This window comes from Anser brachyrhynchus (genome assembly GCF_964034855.1).
Source record: "Anser brachyrhynchus genome assembly, chromosome: 4".
Lineage (NCBI taxonomy): Eukaryota > Metazoa > Chordata > Aves > Anseriformes > Anatidae > Anser > Anser brachyrhynchus.
This window is the reverse complement of record NC_137698.1, coordinates 6,490,963-6,512,940: the sequence shown is the minus strand read 5'-3', so window position 1 is coordinate 6,512,940 and position 21,978 is coordinate 6,490,963. Positions and strand designations below refer to the sequence as shown.

General features: G+C 39.5%; 1 protein-coding gene across 4 annotated transcripts in view; it reads right to left on the bottom strand.

The window, feature by feature from the left end:
• Positions 1–21,978, bottom strand: part of MANBA (mannosidase beta) — a 56,191-nt gene that overhangs the window by 8,785 nt on the left and 25,428 nt on the right. For all 4 annotated transcript variants that reach the window (XM_080590647.1, XM_080590648.1, XM_080590645.1 and 1 more), the window contains 9 exons: positions 21,562–21,737; positions 18,447–18,557; positions 12,912–13,063; positions 11,741–11,858; positions 8,774–8,860; positions 8,044–8,211; positions 5,187–5,405; positions 3,293–3,457; positions 1,646–1,790 (listed from right to left, as the gene is read on the bottom strand). In XM_080590647.1, the coding sequence (XP_080446773.1) occupies positions 1,646–1,790; positions 3,293–3,457; positions 5,187–5,405; positions 8,044–8,211; positions 8,774–8,860; positions 11,741–11,858; positions 12,912–13,063; positions 18,447–18,557; positions 21,562–21,737 (1,341 nt within the window). The remainder of the gene's footprint in view (positions 1–1,645; positions 1,791–3,292; positions 3,458–5,186; positions 5,406–8,043; positions 8,212–8,773; positions 8,861–11,740; positions 11,859–12,911; positions 13,064–18,446; positions 18,558–21,561; positions 21,738–21,978) is intronic.

Sequence of the window (21,978 nt, the reverse complement as noted above, 5' to 3'; positions counted from 1 at the left end):
TTAAAAAGACATTTATGGTCTTCACAATCACTTCATCTATCAATACACCTGTCTTTACAAAGAGGCATTTTTCCAAGTATCTTTTTCTTCTGAGGCACTGAAAGCCCAAGATCGTCGGTAACTGCTAGAATCATAAAAATAAACATTGGGATACTTGGACTACAAGTACGAGAACAGAAAGTCCAGGAACATGACCATTATAGCTGGACCACTGTCTTAATGTTTTAATAAAATAGCCTGTTACTTCTACTACTTTGTTTTCCTTTCTTGGTGCCCGCTGTTTTGCTTGGATAAATGGAGAAAAAATAAGAGAAGGACAAATGACTCTCAGAGAACTAAAAAGGAAGACAGGTAGGGTAGGGCAAGCTAAGTTTCTAAAACAAGACCAAATGGCATTTTGTAATAAGGAAAGATCCAGAACTTAACACTATCTGGAAGTCACTAAGAGTTAGAGTGTACAAAACATGAAACACAGCCACTTCCTTCATACCACACATTCCTCTCCTATTTCTTATTGCCTAAGCAAGTTCTTTCTTCATATATCTGCTTCCTCCATTTTGGTGCTCTGAAAATAACATATATAAAAAGAATAAAAGGAGATATCACGTGCAGTTTAGCTAAATAGCATATTAGCAAAATAATTTAGCCACAAAGAGTGATTCACCTCACCTGACACTAAGTTAGACACCAAATCTCAGCTAGTCATCTTGCCTATAAAGAGTTTCTCAGAAGCTATGCTGGGTGAGAGGTATCATACAAAGTTCTGGTGAAAATCAAATTATGCATGGAGAAGATACTTTCATCCCACTTATTAGACAGCTAAGGACACCATCAGATCATAAATCCCACCCTGCTTCGAACAGGATCACAGTTCCATAGGTTTTGGACAACATGCTACTGCCACTGAAGGGAGTTGTTTTGATCGTTTTACCTCAGGGGACACAGTATCACCAAATTTGTTGGGATTATTATGGAAGTCATTATTTTATGCATAGGTGCTCCTTATCTTATCTCACTAGCTGTCTTTCTGTCCATTCTCATTCAGGGTGGCTAGGTGCTCACGTGCACCAGTATAGCTGAGCCAACTACTATAATCAGGGATTTCTAGGCCCTTCTGGAAATAAAATTTCTTAGAAATTTCCAATTTTAAAAGAATTTTTGCAAAAAATAAATACAAAATTTCTCTGGAAAACGGGGTTGTGCTCTCATTCTTAACCACTGCTGCTTCCTAGTAGGCAGCTTTATCCTTCTTCAATCATCTCCTTATTTTCTTTGGAGAAATCAGAATACCACTTAAATGACAAACATATTTTCAGGAATTAAGAATTAAATATAATTTTAACTTCTCTACACCAAACCTTTCGAAAACATTGTTATGAGTTGCTGGCTGCAAAATCTGAACCTAAAGAGCAAAACTTCCGTAGGAAAATAATTGCTTTTTTCATTACCCTCTTCCACAGACTATTAGGATGATCCTGCGTAAAACACTTTTCTGGAAAGCATTTCTCAACGATGGACAGACACATGCTTAAATTGTGCAAAGTCACCAGAGAGAGAGTGCAGAGCCTTGCTTCTTATCCTGACATTTCCAGTTGAGCAAAACAAAGACTGACGGTGCATTTCATCAGACTGTTGCAAAACTTACCCAAGGAAGCCCACGAAGGTGCTTGCCAGATGTCATTGAGTTGCCAATACAGAGCACCCATTGTGTGACCTTCTCCGCCAATTATTTCACTTTGACTAAAACGATAGAATTCAGTTTCTGTCTTTATACACTGAGCCTGCATCACCTTGGTCAAGAAATACATTTTAAAAATAGTTATTTTTAGTGTGCTTTACTTTCAAAGCATATGTGTATATATTGACTTATAAAACAGGCGTCGCAGCAACGGCACATAACTTCAAACACACGCAATACACGGTTCCAGTATACATTCAACATTCTGCACCCAAAGAGCAACCTCTTCTCACTTGCACTTCCACTTCTGTCCTGCCTCCCCACTTCATCTTTAATAAAACATCTTCTGTAATTTTGCATTGGCAACCTTCTCGACAGAAGCCAAATAACCTGTTATTTTCTTCACAAAGAATGTTACTAGGCCGAGGAGGTACTAAAGGAAGTCTCAAAATGAAGAGAAAAAGTACCTTTGAGCTTTCCTAAAGAAGAAAAGAACGCTTCTAAGTTAACAATTAGAGCCAAGTTTACTCTCCTTATCTGTTTTGCTATCATCATTCTGGTATTCTTAAATTGTTTAGCCTGTTAATGAGGCCTCAACAGACTTAACCCTGCAGAAGCTCTCATAGCGTTCTGAGTCAAGACCTCACAGTGCAAGTTTACCCCTGTTTTCAATTTCACAGCATCATCTATCCTTGTTCTCCTGTCATCAGTGCTTAAAGTTCCCCAGCTGTTTTGTTTTTATATAAAACTTGCTGACAGCAGCTCTCAAACATCAAAAACATAGTGAATGTGCAGTTATTCCCAGCAAGAGTGTTTCTGAAATTCTTGGAACACAACAAAAAACGAATAGCACTTTAATCTTGCTTAGCAACATTGAAAAGTTACTTAACGTTATTTATTAGTCACATAAAAATCACAAAGAAAGAAGAAGCATGAGGCAAGCTTACTTCAGATGAAGACCAACATATAACCTACTTATGAAAAAAACGAAGTAGATTCTCTAAAACATAAATATTAGAGTTCATAACAAAACAAAAGCTACCAATGGTCGCATTCACAGACAACTGCATTCTCTAGAAATAATTTTGTTTCAAAAGCTAATGTATTTCTTCTGGCAAAATTGGAAATAATAAGCTTACTGGGACCACATGAAAAGCAAAACATACCCTGTCTACAACAGGGAATAAAACAGAGTAGCCCCAGGAAGAACTGTGTTCCAAGAAAAGTCCAACACATCCCTGCATGTGCCCTCCTGAGGACAGGGAACAAAGTAGCACATGCAGCCAGGCTTTCTCCTGACTGAGCTCATTTCTGGGAAATTCCCCATGAAGTATTCCAGCCCTTCTGTCATGAAAATTGCAGTCTCTCCAACAAATGAGAGACAAGCTAGTTCCAAATTAAACTGGACTCTCCAATGGTTCAATGCAGAATGTTTCTGCGTGACTGAACATTGTGTAACAGCACAAAATCAAAGAATCACGGAATGGTTCGGGTTGGAAGGGACCTTAAAGATCACCCAGTTCCAACCCCCCTGCCATGGTCCAGTTTCAGCCACTGACAGTATCTACAGGGACAAGTACGAACAGCTCCTTATATTGAAGATATCACTGTTACCTGAGTGAGATAGATCGTATCTTTGAACTTTTTTATGGGATCTGTGGTCTGGGGAAGCTTGAAATGATATCCAGTCTGTTGAAGCATCTGGTCATTGCCATTTTCATGGTGCTGTCGATGGAGAGAAAAATTGCTTGTGTAGGACCAGTCCTCAGAGGAGGAAACCTTTTAAAAACACAAAAGTAATATACCTGAATGAAAACATGCATTGAATTCACATTTTGCAATTAATGACTGACAGGATATTCAGGAAAGGTTTCCTATTACACTCTGCTGACGTCATCCAAAACCTTTACCGTTGGTAATACATTTCTGTATTGCAGCCATGCAGAAATTTTGAGTAAGTAACACCTTTTGCTAACACTCTTCGTACAAACACATGAAAACAGACACTGCTGTTGAACCTGCAAGAGTAATGTGTAGCTTACTGGCTACACATGAAGTTTATTTGTTCTTTGGTTGAGTTTGACCGAGGGACCCCAAAAGATTTCCTTGGGTTTGTATCAAATCAGAAACACCATACATTAAGATGAAAGCATGTACTCTAGTCAAATATATCTAGGCATGTTTGGTGTCTTGGAAGGAACCTGCATTCTTTCCAGGTTTAATAAATATCAGAAGCTAGAAGGACTTAAATTCTAATAATACGCATTCAAAACCTGCTACAACAATCTGCCTCTGGAAACAAATGATCATGAAACAGGTTTGTTTTTTTTCCAACTAAGAACAACAACAATGCAGTATAGGTCACACAGCTATGACTGTTAAGCTTTCATTGTAATTACCATCTCTATAAAATCTTTTATTTAAATTCATTCATCTTAGGCTGGATAGATTGAAAAATTTTCATTGTCATTAATTTGGATGATTGTACTGATTATGCCCCAGATAATATTTTTTGTCCAGCAAACTGAAAGGAACATTCTGAACTTTTAGACACATGCACAGGTATCAACATTATATATATCTCTCTCTGAACAAATGGGCGAACAGCATCGTGCATCTCTGCTTGAACTACAAAAATAAGATAGAATACACAGTACCTTGATTTAATAGGAGACAAAAACAAATCTTCTTAATTTTTTCTTTATGTATTGCATATAAGCAAATAACTTGAAAAAAGAATAAAAGGTAAATAAAAATAAAAGGTAAATAAAAAGGTAAAAAAGAATAAAAATCAATACTTTTTAGAGTTCAGCACAATTCAGCATTGGTTGAGTTTCTTCTGTGTCTAATTGACACAGAATCTTTCAACACAGCCACTGAAAACAGATGCCAGGCTATCATTACTAAGCTATATATTAAATAGAATTGATATTAAAATTAATAGTCTTTAACATTCTCTCATCGACCAGGCACAGCCACCTGACTTTTTATTACTAAGTCACAATATTGCTTATCTTTTATAGTTCACATCCAATGGAAGAAGAGCCATAAAACAAGTAAATCTGGAATTAAGCTAGTAGCCAGGGTTAAGCAGTGCCTTAACATTTCAATCAATACAAGCTTCTCCATCTGAAGAGATCATAAAAAAGTGTCACTTACTCGTTAAGAAAGGAAAAGTTATTTTTAAAACTCAGATAATTAGAAAAAAAATATATGACTTTTCTTTGGCGTTCCTGTAATAGCAACGCTAATAAAACAACTGATTGTATTAAAGCTGGTTCCTCTTACAACATCAAGGCAAATATACTAACCACTGAGGAGGGATCCAAGTCCAGTTTCATCCCCTTCCTCCTCACCACTACACACTTCTATCCCACCTGCCACTTACCAGACCTAACACTGTATCAATCCAGCAGCAGTTGTGATGCTCTAGTTTGTTGGGACGAGACCCACTGCCCTCACTAAATGACGGCAGAGGGAACAATAAAGTTTGGAAGCCCAGCCTTACCTTTTCCAGTGTACTGAAGGATGGCCAGGATTGAAATCCATATTCTGAAGCAAAACGAGTTTTAGGATACACTGTCCAGTTCCAGCAGTCACTGCTGTAGTCGTAAAAGTGAGTGTCACCATAATGGGTATCATAAGGATTCTGGGAGAGCCAGCCTTCTTTAACTGACTCCACGCCATTGGTAGGACTGGATGCAACAAAAGGACGACTCTTATCTTCCTGGGATTAGAGAAAAGAAAAACAACAACCCACAACCCCTCTTAAAGTGATTGGCTTTTATCGTCTAAATATCTAGAACACATTTTGAAAAGGGAGGGGGATGCAGGGGAAGAACATGCCTTTTCCAAAATTCTGAGTCACCACCTAGGAAACATTCTTTTTTGTGTCCTGACATTCATCATCTTTACTAGCTTAATTAGCTTCTTATTCCTGTTCCTGGAACACAGTTAGGCATGATATTGCTTGCTCTGCTGTTCTAAAGAATTTTCTCCTCACATCAAGAGATTTTCTATCTTTATATGCTTCTAAATTCTTAATGAAACCTATTTAAAGTGCGTCTCATGAAAAATAAACTCAAGGAACATTAATATTTGAATACCGTAACTTCTTTCCTTTATGTAAAATCATTACTTTTGTAGTGTTTTTGCAGCAGCAAGGCCATGATTTTTTCCCTTTGTTATTAAGCAGTTACCTGTATTTAGTCTCAACAAACCCAAGGTATTCTGCTACTAATGCCTGCATGGTAGCATTGCAGGTTATTGTCTTTTTGGCTGGCTCTGCACGTCAAGGTAGATGACACTATATAAGGGGTTACATTTCAAATTATTCAGAGTGGCCTTTATTTATAGCCTCAGCAGATTTGCTATAATAAATCTTCTATCACTATCCTCGGTACCCTACAAAGTACCGAAGGAATCCTTCTGCAGGTATAATTCATTTATCCCTCTACTGGTAAGACAGAGGCCTGAATTACCAGTCACAACATACTGCAATTGGCTCTAAGGCAGCACAGCACTTAGACATGTAATTCATTTCAAGAAAGAGTAGCCCTGCTCCTCACCACCCCTGGTGCTTTTTTTTTTTTTTGAATATGAGTAATTGACAATTAACTAAAACAATTTATTACAGGATATTCTAGGTTCCCCAAAGTCTTTAAGAGATACAGTTCAGTTCTGCTAGTAGTTAAGGGTTTCCTCAGCTGGTTTGTATTATACAGGACCTGAAATTACATCACTGTATGGTTCTTCCTGGCACTCAAGATAGTTAATCTATGTGTTTAAAATAAAAAACGCTCCCTGCTGGACAGCGACAATGCACAAGTGGACTGTAACTGACAAACAGTATCAAGCCAGAACACCTCACTTTGTGAAACATGCACTGGCCATCCAAACTGCTCAGCCAGCCACTGAAACACCACAGTATACCTGTACAGGCCACTCAGTGCAAAGAAACTGCCTGAAATACAGGCATCTACATTCCTGATAGACACCTTGATTCTAAGAAGCAACTAACACTCAGCATGCATAACTTCTCAGAGCAGGATCCTTTCCAGCAGGTTCTTTCAAACCCATCCCTTGTTTTTATTATTTCCCTGTATCTCCGTCTTTCCAGTAGAAAGGTACTATGAATTCTCAGAGTACAGCTACTCTGACAATGCCAGTAGCCTCTAACAACAAGCAATAACATTGCTATCACCTACACACTGTTTGCCTGCCTTAGTGCAAAGGAAGCATCAGGTCATGAGCCCCAAAACATAAAATGCATCTCATCATCAAAATGACAGAGGTTACCATCAACCTGGAGTATTATCATACCCTGAAGTCAGTAACATCAAGCTGTACAAGGGATAACTGGGTTAAAAAAAGGCCACTAACATTTTTAGGTTAACAAAACCTCATGCTCTCTTATTGAAAAGGGAATTTCTAACTACACAAAACACTTGCAATATTTTGTCATTCTACACATCTCTTAGCCAAAAGGAGAGCTAAGAATATCACTTGGGTTCAAGCATTGTTTATAAGTCCTTACATATGCAACATCAATTTGGCACTTTCAAATCAATTTCACTCTGCATATGCAAAAAAAAAGTTAGTTAAAAGTAGATTCTACAACGTAATGAAGAACTGCAATACTTCCAAGAAGGAAGAAATAAAGCTACAAGAACTGTGCTGAGTAGTGCCGAATCACAGTAGGCATCATCACAGATTTCAGGTGCTTCTGGTTTGCACGCTCACAGTTTAAGTCTTATCTCAAATATTTTATTTTGCTTTCATATACTGTAAAACATCATTAGCCTGTTTAAAACAAAACAAAACCACACATCACAAAAAACAATATAATGACCAAATGGCATGGAAAGGACAATGTTTGGTGTAGCTTTTGTTTAACATACTTAAGCCAAACACTTCAGTCAAGTACTAGAAGTGCACACTGGACAAATAGTATTTTCATGAATTTTTTCAACTACAGTTGAAAAGCTTAGGGTTGTTAAATCCATCATACAGTATGCTTCAATAAAATCAGGATAACGGAAATTGATCATCTAGATCAATTAATGGGCAAGCTGATTTTTGTCCATTGCAAGTGAAGGCATTTTGTGGAGCAAATAAAATAGGAAAGAGTCAAGACTGTCTACACTTTCAGGTCTTCTTTAACATATCACAGAGTCATTTTTTTGTTTTGTTTTGTAGATGACCCTTGAGTTTAGAGTTGTTTACACAAGCTTGGAAAGTACAATCCCTCAATAATGTGCTGTTTTTCATTTCCAAAGAGAATTAAAAAAAAAAAATGCTTAAATTACAAACATTAAAATCTTTTGCCAAGCCACATTCCCCCCTGGTTTCTTGAGATTACTTACAGCAAGAACTATTTCTCGGATGTTCTTCACATACAGCAGCACGTAATCTTTGATATAGACTTCTCTGTCAGCAGGTGGTATGGAGAACCAGTCACTTGCAATTGCTGCTTCATTTTCATTGTTACCACTCCACAGAATAATTGATGGATGGGATTTTAACCGCCTTACCTGAAATACAATTCAGTTTCAGTGGTTAAGCAAAATACAACTCTTAGAAGTAATAAAAAAAATCACTTTGTTATTACTTGAATTACAAGTCCACTTGCATATTTTACATATTCTGAGTCTACACTCACATGTTTTTATCCACACTTCACTATTCCCCCAGCTCCAGATCAGGCTTAAACTTTTGTATGCTTGCATAAACTTTTAGTATGCCGACACACATTCATTATACACACACGTGTAGCTCCAACCGCTTCTACTCAGCCACATGTGAAGGGTAAATTCTGTGCTAAGGCACGTTACTACTGTGAGAGCTCACTCTCTCAGTGGATGCTCTTTAATATCCTTGAGAAGAGAGCAGTTTGCACGTGAGGAAGGCCTGGACCTCTGCTTCACCTACTACTCCCGCAAGTAAGTTAAAGAGGATTTACCAAGATTACCTTTTGTTTCAGCTACCTAAATTAACATTAACAAATACTTTCAAGTGAGCATTTCTGGGAAACTAAATTATGCAGACACTCAATCAAAGCCAAGTTATGCGAAATAAATCACATGGACAAAATACCTGATGAGAAACTTCTGCTCTTACTGATTCCAAGTAATTCTGGTCAGTTGGATACAGCGCACATGCAAACATAAAATCCTGCCAAATCTATGAGAAATAGGAAATAAAATAAAAAATCTGTTAGCAAATAATTTTCCATGCTTGAGAAAATAAATGTTTATTTGGATACACAATACTTTGTTCAAACAGAAGTTATTTATATCAAAGAAAATTAAACTGAAATGCTGTATTCGTTAGTTTTGGAAAGCATCACCAAAACAATCGCATTCCCTATGGCATTCGGCATGTGCATACTGTACCGTGTTTTTTCTCAATATAAAGAGTTACAAAATATTTACTCTTAGTAACTAGAGCCTGACAGCCTTCACTGATCAGCAGAATATTTCTCAGTAAGATGTACTTCAATAGGTTTCTGTGGAATAAGTAGAACCCATGCATTGCTCAAACATTAATACGGGGCAGTCTCCAGCTAAACAGAGCAATTTTGTATTTAATGCTTTGCATATGTAACATTAAAACCCCATTACTTGTTAAAAGAAGAGAGTAATACTTCTGAAGAGGTATCATGCATGCTTCAAGTGTACTCCTTAACAAAACACTTCCACACCAAATGCACAAACTGATCTTAAAAAGAGCAAATCTTACTCAGTAAGAGGGGCAGAAACAAACTTTAACAGCATGCTTCTCTTTCTCTTCAAAGAAAGATCAAGTAGACCCTGGCAGAAAACAGCAAGCCTTTCAATTCAACAATGAACTCTGTCATTTGTACCTTGAAGGAGATTACAAAAAAGTGGAAAGGAAGAAGCCCAAAGGGATGGGTAGGATTTCTTGTTTTACCTCTTTTTTTTTTTAATGCCCTAACTCTGTACTGTCTATCTGAAATGTTAATGGAAAAATCTCTTGAAGGAGTGCATTAACCTAAAGGAGGGAGTCCTTCCCAATGGACTACACTTTTCTGCACACCATACTACATATATAATGAAGAGATCCAGCTCAGATCCTCATACAGTAGTGATTTCCTTGCAGTGGCAACATGCTTTTCCATGACTTTTTCAGTGTACCATACCCCAGAAAACCTGGAGATATGGAAGAAGACAGGGTGTGTGTATGTAATGCATCCATAATTGTTACAGTCCCACACTCTAAGAAAAAACAAAGCTACTGCTGAAAAACTACTCAGAATCCTTCAGTGACTGTGTGGAGTCAGAGCTCTCGGTACCAAATTAAACTCTTTCTTTCACTACTTCCCTCGGTGAGCTATTACTGGTTTTCCTTAAACACAGCTTGACTCTAATGCTCTTTTAAGCCTTTGCAAGACCATCAGAAGGAATAAAACCAAAAGCCTCCAGCACCGCTCCGCTCCAGAATAAGGGTCTGATTTTCCGCATCTACTTGCTATTCCAGCTGCTAAATAAGATCTAAATCTTGCATTGAGCACTGCCCAGGCACAGATCTACGTGGCCTACTTAGATGCACAGTGTCAAAAATGAAAGAACTGCAAGTGCTCAGAAGCCCTGAAAAAATCAGGGCATTCATTCAGATGACTAAAATAGATGTAACTACTATTTTTTTTATTTATTTTTTTTGCCAAGCACACCCAGGAGAAGGCAGCAAGGTGTCAATTCTGTTTTCCTTTTTTTTTATATGCTGTAGATAAAGACCATAAACATTTCTTGGGATTTTAATACCAGATGCATCTCAGCCTTCAATCATCCAGTCCCTATTTCATCAAAGCTTATTAACATGTGCCTCCAAGCTCATATAATCAAAGGTACTCATCTAGGATTATATACGTTTGCCATAGGTGTTCCCCTTACAGCTACATTTATACTCAATTATAGCTTGTTCAAAAATGGTCCTTTAGATAAGGCCTTCCATGCTCGGTGTACAACCAAATGAAACTTTTTTTTTCTTAAAAAGTTTGAGTAAAATATATATATTTATCTTGACTACCCTTGTGAAAGAGAAAATACTTTTTAAAGAAATAAAATTCATTTCCCCAGCAGGGAAAAACATGAGTACCTTCCATGGTGTTTTGATTACTGAGAGGTAGCTTTAAGCACAGAAGTCAAATTGTGCAAAACTTAAATCCTCACTGAGGTCAGATTCCAAGGCCTTTGCTCTCAATCTGGGGCATATACTTAAGTGCTCAGAATTTTCAGCAGGGCTATTCTCACACAAGTCAGTACTAAACACAGCCAAAAGGCCCCAGAGTCTGGCTGCAGTGCAAAAAATATTAGTTGAGCTTGTCAATAACCCCCTCCCATGCACTATCTGTTTCACAACTATTTCAAGTCCCTGTTGCTGCTTACTCCAGGCCTATAATCCACAGAAGTTCTTCTTTCATGCTCATCAACACAGTGCAAACATCAACATCCTGCATTAAGTGACATCACTTGTACCAGTCCCTCAGATGTTCATTATTTCCTCTCAGTCTTTCCCAAGAGAGTAGGAAATGTAGAACTGTGGAGAGGTACAATATAGATAGATGATGGTTTTGGCCTGAGAAGAGATAGAAGACAAAGAGCTAAAGGCACAAGCCTCTAGCTCTGATTTTGGAAAATGTAAGAGTGCAGGAAAAAGACAGTAGAGAGAAAAGGAAGGGAAAATGGGAAACTGAGGTTCTGGGCTGGGAAGGGTGGTGGGGAAAAGTAAGGAACATAGAGTTGTAGCCTTAATTAGAAGAGAAAATACAAGTTGGGGTTCTAATATAGACTCCAAAATATTACTATATCACTTCCAGTTTCAACAGACATCCTCACTAATGAGCTATTTATATATATTTCAAAAAATCTTTTAAATTATTTATGTACACACATATGTATCTATCAGGCTGGTAATCTATGCATCCTTTGGAAAGATGGCTAGAACTTAAGCATTAATTCTCCTATTTTGTTCATTTAGAGTAGACTTTAATTTGCTAGTTCTTGTCCATTTTCAAATACGTGGTCTGTATTTTTGTTTTACCATTATTCCTAGTTCATCGCAAATATCGTAAAAATCATCTTGCTCGTATACTCCTCCTCCCCAAACCCGAAGTGTATTCATGTTAGCATCTGCTGCAGACTTCAAGAGTAGCCATAATCTGTCAAATACAAAAAGATTTATACATGTTTTGTGAAAGTGTATCACTTAGGAGTTTCTACAAAAAAAAAAAAGTACATCATTAGCAGGCAATCTAAGATTTATAACTCTGATAGAAACCAGACTGTTTTGATACCTTCTAATCCTGTATATCGGGAGAGATCTCAAAAAACCATTTTTTTGTGTAGAAAAAGTTACTTGGTCCTGTTAACTAACAGCCAAAATAGATGGAGTGGTAAATATAAGAATGTGCTTTTACAAAAGTAGTGGTAGAAGCAGATTTAGAAATGTCCATTATTGATCAGGTTGCTCTCTTCTTCTTAGATATTACTTGCTTTAAATATCTATCATTTGAGTTGAAATCTCTTTTAAACATGTTTGGAAATCTATATTCTCCTCTTAAGGTCCACAATGCATTATGAGAAGGGGGAGAACAGAAAGACTGAGGCTTTGAATCTCATTATAAGGGATTCAGGGCCTGTTAATTTTCCTTATTCATGCGGGCAGCCTCTAAATTACATGTGGATACACAGTGTGCTGAGGTATGCCCTGTCATCCAGGTGCTCCAACTGCCCAGAACAAAGCTAGTCAAAAGTACACTGTGGCCTCCATCCTACCTCTGGCGTGCCACGTCTGTGAAATCCAAGAAGCCTCCACCAGATATGGGAAGAGCAAGAGGCTGTTTGTGCATTTCTCTCTCCCTGTACTAGAAGGGGTGGGACATGGCTGAAGTGCACCTCCTCTGAGTGCCAATGAACATGTCCCAGGCAACAGGATCAGAGAGCCTGAGAATTATCCTTAAAAATAACAGAAAGGCCAGTATCCTGTAGACAGTAAAAAAAAAAAAAAAAACCTTCCCAGCAGCTGTTGCACCTCCATACCTTGGACATCATTCCAATCCTTCAGTGTTAATTAACCCTTAATTCTGAGTTCCCTGACCCGCAACAATTTGTCCTACCATAGGAGTCCCGGCCCTCCACACCACCCTTTGATAGAGAATCACAAGGAGGAAAAGATGACCCTTTATCCTAAGAAAACATCAAACGTGGCTTACTTGTCATAGGTCACTCTGTCCTGGAAAGAATCTGCTGGAATCCAATTTGAGCCCTTGATGAAAATGGGTCGGCCATTGATTCTGAAGTAGAAACTCAGACCTGGTGACCCAGGAATAGGCTCCTGAACGAGTTCTACTGTCCGAAAATATGCCTGTAAAGACATGAAATTTAGGTTTAAAGCAGACAAAAATAAAATAAATCGAGAAAACTATGAGAAAAGTGATTTAGCTGAATAATAACAACTAAGAATTTGTCAAGAAGTCAAAAGACATGGTCTTGTCTCTAAATTCCTGCTTGCAACGCACTGTGGCATGGCTAGAAAGAATTCTTCTGATAAACCTATTCACGTCTGAAAGTTACTATCATATTAAGAGAAGTAGGAGGCTGGAGACGGAAAGAGAGTACACAAATGCACACAAGCGTGTGTGCATGTATTTGTGTGCATGTTTGAGACAGATGCATATTTTCTTCCTGCAAAATTCGGTCAAAATTCCAGCTGGGGACCACTGAGAGGAATACAGCGGTTGCATTAGATCAGACACACCATTTAAACTGCAATTTTCTCTTTACGGAAGAAAACTGCAGGAGCTCAGCTGTAGGTCTTGTCCCTGAACAGCATTATTCAGGTTCATGCAATAAAAGCAAAATCATCTTCTTTTGTTGCTCTGAAATGAGAGCTTTTAAAAGGTATGGCAATTAAACAGAAAAAGACATGCAAATACAAATACTGGTTTGGAAGTGAAGGCCTCTCTGGCCATCACAGCCGTGTATTTGAACAGCATGCTCAGCTACAAGGTTTCAGAGAGACCAGTTCAGCTGAACCACCACTAGCTCCGTGTAAGGTATTAAAGGTCATTCCAGATAAAAGCACATCCTTTACAGGTGCCCTTTCAGCCTAATATCTGGGACTGCGCACTGCAGACAATTAAAAACTAAAAATCATTCCTTCTTCCTGCAAGTGGAAAAAAAGTTCTCAGGAAGTCATTCTGGGCATTTTAGGGGACTTTATTTCAGCCAAAGTGATGCTGTGGCTCTGTTGGGTATGCCTATTGTCCCGACGTATAGATAACACTGCAGTCATGACACAACATTTACTGGACTGCTTTAATACCTTGTACTGAGCCCTTACTTGCAGAGGTGTCTTCCCTACCTGCCACGGGGCACGTGCAGAGCACCTGCCGTGCTGGGGTCCCGAGCAGTTGCAAAGTTTCACAGAATACCTCTCTTTCAGGAAGAGTTTAAGAGTTCTTCTTCTCCCACATCCTTCTTGCACTTCAACTTATCTAGACCAGAAATAAAACTCTTCTCTTCTGGTACCCGTTGCTCATTGCCACAGGGAGAGGGCTGGGAAATTAACTGAAGTGAAGGAAAGCAAATAGCAAATTTCAGCCAACACACACGCTAAGCAACAAGCCTGGGTCATCAGGGCAGGAACCCGAGTGTTTTTTTTCCTAGGCTACCCCTGAGCTAGCAACCACTTCTTCCTCAAATGACTATTTGCTATACCTTTTCAAAAGGTCAACTCGCAGAGCACAGGCTGTTCTGTCTCTGCCATAAGCTACAGTTGAGACAAGTATCTGTCAGTACACCCGGCTAAAATTAACCTAGTTAAGTGCAACTGATATACCTGTCTTTAGGACAAAATGTAATTATTTGTTTCACACACCAAACAATTCTGCAATTCAACAAGGGAGTGACTAATCCCACCGTGTGACTATTAAGTTTGCAGCTTACTAAAAATCATGCAGATAGACAGAAAATTATTTCTAGTGGCAGGAAAGAAACACACACACAAAAAAAAAACACTGCTTTTTTTTTCCTTCCTCTGGTGCCTCTTAGTCAACTGAACAATAATTAATTAACCCCCTGGACAGATGCAATGCAAACTACAAGCATGAGTGAAAACCACAGATCTCTTACCTCAAACTGAACACCTCCGCATCATGGCAGTGACCAAAACCCAGAAACTTAAATGGAAAAAAAAGAAGGGGGGGACTTGCCCAAGCCCTGCAGTGTTCTTCAGCACTGCCCTACAGAAAACCTACAAAATCAGACCACTGAGAGGACACTTCTGACTACCTGACCAATATTTCTGTGCACGTAGAAAAAGCACACAGTGTGTCCTGCCTTATCTTTACCGCGTTCCTGTTGCATACCGGGTCAGCTGAATACAGACCAGCACGCTGAACTGAGCTCTGGGACAGGAATCTTGCACCTATTCATAGAATTTCACGTATTTATTTTAACATGAGAAGTTGAATTAAAAAAAAATAATAATCATGCAACTCTCACATTTCCCCTAACTACCGAACACTACAAAAGAAAAACTGCATTATGAGTACCGCATTAGCTAAAAATCTCTGACCTTCTTCCAGCGAATTAAATTACTTGTAAAGAAAACTCAGTCTCCAGTGCATTTTTTTTCTGTGGCACAAAATGGAATGGGATTTATAGCTGGGGCTCCCAAAGTATTTGGGATGTCCTCTTAATGGATGTCATCACACAGGCTGGGATTGCCTCAGAGTACGTTTGTAATGGAGCATTTATATTACTACCAGAAATAACATGATACTGTTTTACTCATGCTCAAGTGGAACTCAAGCAACTGGCCAAACCAGAGGCAATTTGAAAGGCTGAAAGACCCAGGCAGGACCACCCGGACAGCACGAGCACAGGGAAAAGTTCCTCAACCCCATCTCACACTGCCAGAACTCGGTGCCTTTGTGCTCTCGCTCCATTGCTCCCCAGGGACCCACCTGGTAACGCAGCACCTCTTCCTGCTGCAGCCTCCTTCTGCCACGTGGCGTAAAAAGGGCAGAGGGAGACGAGTAGGATCTGGCGTGCTTGAGCACGCGCCTTTCTGGCTGGCAACTTTGCAATCTGGGTGACATATTTTGATCCCCAAGGACTGAATGTTTCTCCTAGTCTTGGAGAATGCAAGAGAGGCTTTCCAGCCACCAAAGACCATGCAATCAGCTGGTTCTCTGCACTATTAAGAGACGGATACCCGTCTTTTTAAGTCACATACGAAAGCTTTGTACCCTAGTGGCCTGTAGATCACATTTGGCACTCTCAGATTTAGCAACCGGAAAAGTAACAGGGATGAAGATGCCCAGAGCTGTAATAAGATCAGAGAATGCCTCAGTGATCTAATAAATTAGCAAGCAGCATGAAAGCAGTATGAAAACTACCAAGTCAAATTAAAAGACTTCTGGAAGTCATGTTAAAAGGCCTGAGGGAGATAAGGGCGTAGAGGGAAGGAAGGAACGATGGCTGAAGGTTAAGATTCAAGTTCTGAAAATAGCATCATGAAATAAAAAACTCTGATCGCAGTGTTGTAGAAATAAGCATACAGAAAGATGAAGAAACTGAATCCAAAAGCAAATAGATGCCTCAAGAGGCAACGAAAGAGGTATTAAGTTGCTTTTCTTCTTGCTGTGCCTACATCAAGGAACTTACCAACAGCAAACAGAACTAGAACTCTCTCAAGAAAACCCATTTCACGTTAAGGTCATTTCTGGCTATGACTTTGTCTCACATTATTCTGAGAAACAAACTCCAAACCAAAGTATTCAAATGGAAAACCAAAACAAAAACCAACCTTGTCCTGGGTATTGGCTTTATTCTATTTTGGCTTTCCGCCACTCCCAACGACAGTAAGTAGGTACTTCCTCAGTCAGAGATTCCTGGCAGAGCTGGCTAAAGCCTTAGAGATCTCCATGAGTACAAACTGGGAGGCTTCCCAGAAGTTTTCCCAAAGGATTTGCTAATGTTTTGAGGTTACTCTAACATCAGAAACCAGACAGCAGTTCCTGCTAAGGATAGCTGAATCTGACGTAAGACTTCACACTGCATGTTCTTGCACATACAGCTCTTACCCTTTAGTGTTTGCCTGTCCAAAGGTATACAGATACTCAGAACTCATCCAGAGACATCCCCCTTGAGAAACATTGCATCCCTATTATTTGCCTTTTTAAAAAGAGGGGGGGAAAAAAAACATATCTCACTAGAACACAGCACTAGGTCACCAACAGTAATCTCACAAGAATTTTCAGGAATCTCTATCCCTGGCTTATTATCTCCTAAACTACTCCAAGTTCTTATTAAGCTATATAAACATTGCTAGTCCTGCTGACATGAGAGCAAATTGAGCTAGAAAATGAAAAAAAAATGCTTATGGAGCCATTTTCCACTCGTATAGCTTGCAGCAGGGGAGTGTCAGAATCCAAGACAGAGCTTCGCAGAACACACGAAGGATGACCAGACTTTGCACTACAAATCTATAAACACTTCATAGGCTGCTTAATTTATAATGCACGCTGTGTGGTGCATTTGCCTTTTTTCTTCCCCTCTTTCCCTTTAAGGAGAAAAAAAGAAGAGGCTTTTGAGTATCTTTTGTAGACCATGAAGTCCTTGTGGCCATATGCCACAGGGCTCTATGAAATACCCTGATGCAATTACCCTAGTGGAATCAATTCATTTCCCTATCACTGTGCAGGTTTCACACAATAACAACACTGCTTCCCTTTCTACAGGCTTTAGAGCTATATTTCCTACAACCTGTTTTCCCAAGCACAATGCACTGTGTTTATTTAGTGTGTTTTTTCAATTGCTTCAAAATTATCTTGCCAATAATAGCAAAGAACTACTATTAGGACTTCATAATCAAAGTCGCCCTATAAAGACCATGACTCCAGAAGCTACTGTTTTTTGTAAGATTTTTCACATCAACAAATGTGACAGTGAATAGCAGCTTTAGGTGTCTGGTGACCAGATTAACTTTTAGTGAAACAATGCACATCAGAACCACCTAATAAACGCGTACATTTATGTCATTGTTTCCACATGTTGATGGCATAAGGCACCCAGTTTAATTTATGTGATTTTTTTATCAATAGATGGTTGAAAAATACTTCTTCTAGGCTTCTTAGTAACAACAATCAGATAATTATGCAGCCAGTGCGTTGCAGGAACCCTTATGCAAATATCCCTGAATATTACTTTTGTGGTCACATTTAAAATGTTGTCTTTTCTACAACCTGAAGCACATCTATCACATTCTAATAAGTGAACGTATGTTAGCTTTTTAAGAATATACCTATTCTGCAAATTAAAAAAAAAAAAAAAAGAATTAACAAGAAAAATCTTGGTAACAAACCTTCCTCTTCACATCATCTATAGAAATCTAAAAGGGCTTTTCTACGCATGACACAACAATATCACGGTGATATATCATGTTTAAAAGAGCCTTTTTCAGAGGTAGAGAACATAAGTAAACATCTTTTGTTTTCTGAGGTCTCCGACTAACTGTGAGGCATTTTCCAGTCCGAATGCAAGTGAAGGCACCCATATGGGCTAATGCTACCAGAAAAAAGGTAAACATATACTGTGACATTAAAAAGCTCTTGTTTCTCATTACTGCTTCCATATGTATATTAAAATCCAGTAAAATAATTTAAAGCTATAGATACATGATATGCAGAGCAGATGCTCTAACAGTGCAATGCCAGCTAGAACCAAGCCGAAGGGCTCACCTTTGAAAATTTCTCAATCTGGTATCCTGCCTCCATGATGAAAGTTGTTGTCACGTTATATCCAGTTTGGTTTCCATGTCCATTCGGCCACCAAGCTTCCACTGTAGAACTCTTGAATACAGAAGAAAAAAGTTGCATATGAGTTGGAGGCATAACATGCACCCAGGAGCACAGCTGCCTTTGAGTGAATTACTACAAGCCTCATGAGTTTATGTGCCTCAGCTGAGCCATGGTAACTGGGATCCCTCCAGCTGCAGCACTCAGGTGAAAAGAATTCAACGTGTGATCTCTACCACTCAAATCCAGGCTATCACTTCACCTTAAGTCCACAACGGGCCATGAGAACAAACACGTACGCACACATCTACCCACTACCCTTCAGCTGAGGTACACTGACAGAACATTCCTCCAAAACTCAAACATCTAAGTCTCAGGAGTAGACACTGCTCACTAGCCTCTGTATTTTACCTCTCCTCTAACCGGCCCTTTTACCTACTGTATGTAACATCTGATACACAGAAGTGACACCTTTCAGTTGTGACCATGGTAATATGTGACCAGGCTGTTTCATTTATGTCAAGCTTTTAAGTCAAATTAGAAGTTTCGTTCCCTTTTCAGTGCTTTCTGCTTTTTCTCTGTGCTTCCTGATCACTCCAATGGTACTCCATGATTTTCACAAACATAAAAAACTACTTCTAAGATGACAGAACGATTTAATTTTCCCATTCTTCTAGCCACTGAGGGTAATATTTATGTAAAGAATTTCCTACGCTTCTTTCTATTTTCATTCCAGTAGCCTACTTCTGCTGCTCAGTCCTACTGCCAACATTTCCCAGTTGAATGCACAACACAAAAACAGTGGAAAGAAAGCAATAATGCATGCAACCGTACAATGGAGGGATCAGCACTGAATAGAGTCATGAAAGGAGTGCCTCAATCTTTTCAAATAAAACGAGGCCAGAGAGCAGCCCAACAATACGTTTTGCTGTAGCCACACTTGGACGTAATCATTAACGTATCTCCTAACATTTCGGCTTCCTTGATCTGGAGTTATCATAACTGCATGTGCTGAAGTACCGATCTCTGTGTGGCAGGGGGGCAGGAGGAAGCACAAAATCAGCGTGTGCCCCAGCAGCGAGGGCGCGTTTGCAGCCGCCGAGCATTGGCCACGAGTGATGTCACCCCCACGCTCACCGTTAGCTGATCAGCAAAACGCTGGCATGTCAGCAGCACGGCGCTCTGCGAGGCAACTGCAGGAAGACCCGCTACTCCTCTCAGCTGACAGGCACCACTCGAGCATCTGCTGGCTTTGCAACGCAATCTGCAATGAACTCTCAGCACATTTCTGGCGAGGTCTCGCTATTTAACATGCACCGCACGGGGCCGTTGCACAGAGCAAGGGCTCCGTTAGGCGCACCAATACGTAGGAACACATTGCAGGGCTTCTTGTAAAATCAGCTGCTGTGAATTCACGCAGAAAAGCCCTTTGTGTACAAAGAATAATAAAACGCTGTTGCCTCTGCTCTGAAGGATATGCTTCCTCACAAACTTGCACGTGTACCCCACTTACAGATTTCTTCTGAAGTTGGGGACAGGGTGGTTAAATAAACCAAAATCATTTTTGCAGTTTCATATTGTAGTGCCTGCTTAATGTAATCCCTGGAAAGGCTAATGATCGTTTGAAAAAAAATTGGGTATTTGTAATTACTCATGTAACTTGCACATCTGATGACAACAGTAACAAAAATCATATGTTTGCATGTCTTTTTGCTTTCATGTCGAAATAAAACAAAGTCATCAGTATGCAAGTCACTGAGCATGCATTCTAAGACACAAATATCCTGCTCGTCTTTAACACGCTCTTTCTCCACTCAAACAACTGACAAGAGAACTTGAGAATACACACACAACACATTCAAACTGGGGAAACAAATGCAGAGTTACACAGCAAAAAAAATAAAAATAAAGGCCAGCATAACATACAGAGGTCACCGAAGAGCCTCAGATGTTATTACCTGCTAGGAAAGCCCCCAGATTCCCACTCACAACACAGCCCTCACCCATAAACCTAACCGTGCCCTGGGGCAGTGAAGCTGACCGCAGCTCCCTTACGCTGCTTGGCTCCGATGGAGCAGGCTCAGCTGCTCTCAGGCTCAGCTCCACACTGTCAGCTCCACCAGGGCCTCACTTTCGAGCAGGAAGGTCAAGTTCATGCTTCTTACCACTGCACTGGGCTCACTGGCTAATTCAAGGCACCCACCTATTTGTTAGCACAAACAGATAACTCTGGTTTTCTTCACCATCTCTCAAGCCTAGGCATCTTTTCTTAATTATACCTATAAAACTCAGCACAGTTTCTAAGAAAGCACAAACAAAAACTCTACAAGTGATATAAGTGTTGGTGAATTAAGCCTTCTACCAGATCATTTCCCAGCACTCTCTGAAGGTGAACAGACCAATTCTTCCCTTTTCCATCACTGGGGGAGTATACCAAATTCATTGTTTTTCAGTTGGATTATTTTCTCATCAGAGCATCCTTTACCTCTGAAATTTGTCTACCTAACGGACTAAAAGCCAACGTAAGAAGTACTACTCAACAAAATTTCCACCAGCCTTACTGCCAGTCAAGTCCTTAACAGGGTTCTTTTGTGTTTATTTACCTGAAAGGGCATCTACCGAGAGGTTTGGGGAATGTTTCCTCTCTTTCCTGTGAGAGTCATGAATACTGCAGTATATTCTAGTCCCAATCAACCTGGTAAACAACAGCATAGGAGACAAGATACCTATTGACAAAAAAGTGACGTGACACATGGTATCCAAAAGTTATCTGCCTTAGCAGCTTTTCTTACAGTGGCCAGTGATGATGTGATCTTTGTAATAAGGGAAAGGCTTCACCATCTCTTTTAACACTGAACTACGTAGCTCCACAGAAACCAATTTTAACAGAGGAAAAAAATCCTCTCCTATTCTCCAAGGGGTACAGAACTGTTGTTAAAGTCAGGAATAAAGAAAGAAAGGGGAGGTGGGCCTGTAGCTGATATGGAGGCAGAAGGACCCATTGGAAACCAGGCAAAACAGTTTGCGTTTGGTTAGTGCTCCACGCGAACCTCCTTACCTTGTTGATGTTTACAAGCAGCACAATGCTGCCTTCTCCAGGTTGAAGCTTCACATTGTATGTTTGCTGTGTTTGCAGCTTGGGAATGTTCACAGTCACAAGACCTGCAATTGGCTTGGAGCTGACTACATCAAAGATGGACTCGATTTCAAGACTCCACTGCTGAGTGCTCTTTACTAAGTAAAAGGGGAGAAGAAATGGGAATATAGAAATTGTGTTTATACACCTATTAGTAAACATGATCGCCCATCAAAGAAACAATTTAAATACCTCAGATTAAATTTAACAAGTTTTGGGCCGTGTTTGAGCCAGACCTATAGGGTTAATCTTGCTTAGTGCATTTGACATCTGTGTTTACATTTGCTGACTTGAGAGGAACTATGCAATGTGATTTTTCTTTTATACCTCACTTTTTTT